Source organism: Trypanosoma equiperdum, assembly GCF_001457755.1.
Source record: "Trypanosoma equiperdum strain OVI genome assembly, contig: ctg_907, whole genome shotgun sequence".
Classification (NCBI taxonomy): Eukaryota; Euglenozoa; class Kinetoplastea; order Trypanosomatida; family Trypanosomatidae; genus Trypanosoma; species Trypanosoma equiperdum.
Window position 1 is genome coordinate 44,683 of NW_027124873.1, and position 5,567 is coordinate 50,249.

Below are 5,567 nucleotides of genomic sequence, written 5' to 3' on the forward strand. Positions count from 1 at the left end.
TTGTTTTATTTTCTCATCCTTCCCCCCTGGAACCGACCGATTTACCTGTCGAATAAAGGACCCTAGGCTGCTCCGTTTTGCGGAGAGGAGAACGTCAATCACAGAAGAGGATACCATAACTAGACGCCAACGCACAGGGATAGTTGAATAAACAAAAAATAGACACGTAGTAGAAGGCTTTAAAGAGAGGAAGTGACTCCTCGAAATTGCCCCTATAAAGTACCAATGCTGACGAATTCTTCTGCCGTTACGACCTCGGGCGAAGGTGGTATGCGGAAATATCGGCTAGAGGTCGGTGTCAAACGGCTGACTGACCTCGTGGACATGAGTTCATCAGCTCGTATTGTTTTCTCGGTCCGTCTTCCCCACTTTCCGGAGATTTATATTCAGCCACAAGTGCGAGGTGGCGGAGCTGCTGTTGAGTTTTCTCCTGCAGGTGATCGCGTTCTTTCTGTAACGTATAATGCTTGTCATAGGGCCGAATTTAGCTTGAGCAACAGGGACTGCCGCACCATGTTCCCCACGCAATGTTGCTGCCGTTTGTACGATGAATCACTCTCCGAAGTTGCCATCGCAAGCTCCTCATTGACGTGGTTGTGCCCCTGTCCACTGGTAGAGCAGCAAGTTGCGAAAGAACTGCGATGTTCAAATTTTGAGATGCGTACGGTGGGTGGTAAAGTGATGGGTGTTGCAGAGATGACTTGTCGGGTTGTTCCGGTGGAATGCGCTGTCGTTGCACCCGTTTCACCTTCTCCAGTGGCCCCCGTCAATTCCACTCCTATCGCTTTAACCGGTTCATCAGATATTATTTCTATCGATGGTAAAGCGTACGTTATTCGTGTTATCATCGACAGCAGGATTTTCAAGCGAAAGGGGAAAAGGAAGGTTGGAACCACGCACCGCCATCGCTCAAATCGTAAAGAGCCACGTATTGGGGGACAACCCGCCCCCGCGATCGCGGCACCGCCAGCGCGAGAGGTATTGCGACCGGACGAAGGCGAGGTTTTGCCCCGAGAAGCGCTACGGGAAGTGAAGCAGGAGGGTCAGGACTTACATGCAAGTAGTCACATGCACGAAGGAGCAATGGAAGGGGTTCAGAAGGGTACCTTCCTTTACTTTCTGAAGTACGATGTGGCATACCAGATTCAGTCAAATTGCATGATGTTTTATACTACCTTGAAGCGCGAGTTCGCTACCTTAGATGAGTTCACCATAGACGACAAGGCAAGAAATGACGCCGATAGAATTGAACGCCTTGCTCAGAATGTACTGAGGTTGTCAAACATCGTACTTCAACTTGCGACCCAGTTCGTTACTTCAGCAGGATTCAGCAAAGCCGAAATAACTGTGAGAGAAAACTGTGGTACTTCCGTAGAGAAGCTTCCTCCATCCAAAAAGGGAAGCGTTGCCGACTTTATTGTTAACAAAGTATTGTATCAGTTGCAAACTGTAGGGGCAAATCTTTATCATATAGCCCTGGCGTATCCTAAACCGTTGGTGGTTTCGCTTTCTTCATTGACCCCTCAACATACAAAATTCATGAAGGACCTGGCTATGGACATCAAATCGCTAACAAAACGGGTTAATATAATGGTGCAGTCGACTGTGAATGGAAACTTTGGTGTGAGGGGTGCATTCTCGAAAGTGGCTTCCACAACGACCAGGAGGTCTTCAAGAAGCTCAGGCGACGGTATCCCTGGCGGAAGGGAGCGGATAAAAGCAAATGAAGATGTCACACAGGGCCAGATAATCAATGAAAGTACCGCACCCAGAAGGAAACCTGGTATCGTTGCCACTGGGGAAGAAAAGGGGAGCGCGAATCCCCCTGAGGTAGAAACTAGTGGTGGTGCCAAAAAGAAAAAGGCCGATAGCAGTAACGACAGCAGTAGTACATTGAGCACTAGCCGAAGTCGCAGCGTTAGTACTGCTACTGCTAGTAGTAGTAGCCTCAGTGACTCAGGCAGCAGTGATCAGAGCATCGGTAGTTCCAGTAAGAGCAGCACTTCGTATACAGATTCGTTCACTACTACCCAATCAACTGGTGGTGGGAGCTCGACTGTGGAGAGCATTCCTTCAACGCGATCAAGTAAAAGGTTTCAGCCGACTGTCATTTATACTCCGGTTGTGCCAAACGTCACATTGCAGCCTCAATCTTGCGGCGAAAAACCGGCTGCTGTCGCTCCTGGAGGGGTCCCCGTATCACTGCAGTCGATTCCGCTGGCGTTATCTGTGCCACCCTTCTCGTCTACTGTTGGCGTGCCCCAACCAGCTGTAGCTGTAAGCTCTGGAAACCCTTTGCCAACGTCCACCGCGTCTGCCACCACGACAACCACCACAACGTCGGCAACAACAACAACTAGCACAACCAGTGTCACCGCAACTCAGTCACCAAGCCAGAGTGCAACGAGCATCCCTGCAGTGGCCCCAGTGGCTCTCGGCGCACCGCACACCAGTGGAGTCGCGACCACAGGTGGACTTGCGTTGAGCACAGCAGCGCCATCTGTGCCCATTCCTGTCGCCCCTGCTACTGTATTATCTGCCGGCACGTCAACAATGGCGGCAGCACTATCAGCAAATCATTCCGGCACCAGTGCTGCTGCAGCGTTGCCGGTGCCTCTGATAAGTCAGTTACCTATTGGGGTGTCTGCGTCGACTGAATCTGTTATGAACGTTGCCGCCTCGTCAATGAATTCGAGTATACCACTACCCACCCCTGTGGTACCTGTCATCAGGTCCCCTACAACGCCAACGGTTCAATTTCCTCCGTCACCAGGTTACAGTGCGAGGGGCGTCCCCACAGCGGTACCGGCACCACAAGCTGCTGATGCAAACGCCTCTTTGGCCGGGCCAAATTTGAGTTTTTCGATTCTACCCGTGCCCGTACCGAAGTCGCCTACTGCAATGCCGCAGCCACCGGTCCTGAGTTCAGCACATTTGGCTTCGCCGCCGCCGCTGCCGCCATCAGCCCGAGTGAGTGCAAGTGCTTCGCTGTCGTTATCCACACCCGGCAAAGGGGACAGTGTGTTTACGCCCTTACCGCTACCTTCGCTTCCGTCGGCGTCGCCGGTGTCGCCCAGTAGTACACCTGAAGGTGTACGGGGCGGTGCTCTCGTGGTGTAAAATTGGGGACATATGCATAGTTGTGCGTACCAGTTTTTGCTGGACACTTCTCCCCTACTACTTGGTGTTTATTGGGTGATATTATTATGAGGATGTCGCCGTGAGGGTGTCGTTATTGTTAGCTATAGATCGATTGTTACAAAAAAAAACATTTTCCTTTTTATTCTAATAGCTCTATTTTAGAGCGATAAATGCGTGCGGGCCGAAAGATTCACGTTTTCTTCCATGCAGGGTCTTCTCCGTGGCGCACTTCATTTGCAACAATGCTTATTCCCCTTGTCGTATATCTGTCGCCGTACGCGATTGTGTGGGCATGCCGTATATGTACAGATGAGTTTGTGTTCCCTCCTGGTTGTGGCGATGCTTTATCACCAAAGAAAAAAAAAGAGGGAACGATCAAAGCTAAAATTATTTCTTTTTACTACTTTTAAATAAATCTTTTACCTTTTCTTGCATTGTGCCGCAACAATTTTGGTAATACAGACGTTTTTAGGCGTGTGTGTGTCGGTGTGCGTTGGGCGAGGCCTTAAGAGGAGAGGACAGCACATGTCGAAATCGCTGCAGCGCGCTTTGGTATTCTCTGGCCAGGGGGCCCATCGTCGGGGAATGGCGACGGAATATCTACGCATTCCGGCAGTGGCTTGCCTGTGGGAGCGAATGAAGGGAAGTATGGAACAGAAATATGGCATCTCACTGCAAGACATTATAACGGAAAATCCTACTAGGTTGTACGTTTACAATGATGCATATGATGTGGCTGCCATATGTGAACGCAGTTGTCAGGATGGCGGAAGTGTGGTAGAATCGACTCCCAGGCAAAAATTGATTTCTCATCCTCAAGGGGTGTTGTCTTTAACTTCTTTGACGCAGCCGTGTATGCTAGCAGCGCACATGGTGTCACTGGAGTACCTCAAAGAAACCCGAGGTTACTCGGTGGAATCCTCCGAGGTTATAGCTGGTCACAGTTTAGGCGAGTTCTCCGCTCTTTGCGCCCTTGGATTGCTTTCGCCCGAGGTTGCCGTTGATCTTGTTTATAGACGCGGGGCCCTGATGGAGGATGCTGTAAAACACAGTTCCCAAAGTAATGAGGGTCATCTTATGTTTGCCTGTAACCCACAACGGGCAAAACTATGCGTCGAAGATCCCGATCTTGCAGTCGATCAGCTTCACATATTTGTAGAGTTGATAGCTCGCAATCTCTCTACGACGGCATCGTTTATCGAAGTAGTAAACTATAACATCAGTTACGAGCAGTACGTTGTTGTCGGTGATCCAATAGCGTTGTCGGCACTTGGCAAATGCCTTGATCCACAATTCCGTGCCACTAGTTGCGGGTCGTCAGCTACCCTCGATAATGTCGTCCGGACAGCTGTGTCTTCAGTCCTGCAAGACAAGCAAGAGGGGATAACTATGAACCCAAACACTGGTCCGGCACCAGATTTCGTGACTTCCTGTGCCCGAAAGTACGGTATTAGGTCAACGTTTCGACGCTTTCTGAGGGGTCCGGACGACGGCTATACCCCATCGTTAGAGGAACTTACACACCTAACGCTTCAGGAGGATGGGAGAAGCGGCCTTAAGAAGAAGTCCTGGTTTATTCCTCTGCCGCTGAGCATTCCTTTTCATAGTAGTCGGCTTCGCAGGGCAATGGATCTCTTCCTTCCCGTAGTTCGCGATGCATTACCCGACGAAGAGACAATGCGTTCTTTTTTTTGCATCCCACAGTGTGGTGGTAGTGATGAGGGACCGTCTTCGCGATGTGCCTCAGAGCCGAAGAAACCCGTTTGGCTAACTAACTTAACTGGCACGGCGTTTCGCCCCTTTGATGTCGACTTTCAGCGAGACGCACTGGACGCAATGCAGTCGATGAATGTTGGGGAGATCAGGCACAATGGACGGTACCACACTAATTTGGTCGAGTTAGCTTTTAAAAACGGCATGGACACTAGTAGTGTGCGTGACATGTGTGCGGCCGTGCTAGCAGCGCAGCTAGCCCATCCGGTGCAATGGATTGATGTGATGGATTCTGCTGTTTTTCAGCATGGTGTGCGCGAGGCCCATGAAATATCACCGGTAAGGACTGTTGCGGATATGTTCAAACGTACGGTTTTTCGAGGGAGGACATCAGACGCCTCGGTCGGAGAGGCGGCGTTGGATATAGTAACGCGCTGCCTGCCATCCGAGGAACGTTTCTTGTAGGTGGTGATTTTAATCAGAGTTTTCGCGATGGGTGGTACATTGGTTTCGTAGCCGTTGTTCGGTTATTGTTTCTTTTTGTTTACATCAGTCACCAACACAGTTGTATGAATGTAGCGTGTTAGTGACTACTTCCTCCTTCGTGTTCGAAGGTGTGGTGAGCTTTGTGCTTTTTCCCGTCTCCATCCTAACCTCTACCTGTCTGTGCATATACTTGTATTTTTTTCCACTCAAATTCCTGATAAATAGTG

General features: G+C 50.1%; 2 protein-coding genes across 2 annotated transcripts; both read left to right on the plus strand.

Annotated features, from left to right (window-relative positions):
• Positions 1–225: 225 nt before the first annotated feature.
• On the plus strand, positions 226–3,120 carry TEOVI_000446600 (uncharacterized protein; the record flags this gene model as incomplete). The annotated part of the gene is made up of 1 exon (XM_067227233.1): positions 226–3,120. One exon carries the CDS (start codon positions 226–228, stop codon positions 3,118–3,120), a length of 2,895 nt encoding a protein of 964 aa, XP_067083334.1.
• Positions 3,121–3,666: 546 nt separating this feature from the next.
• Positions 3,667–5,319, plus strand: TEOVI_000446700 (acyl transferase-like protein; the record flags this gene model as incomplete). The annotated part of the gene is made up of 1 exon (XM_067227234.1): positions 3,667–5,319. The coding sequence occupies one exon, from the start codon at positions 3,667–3,669 to the stop codon at positions 5,317–5,319; it is 1,653 nt and encodes a 550-aa protein (XP_067083335.1).
• Between the last annotated feature and the right edge of the window lie 248 nt (positions 5,320–5,567).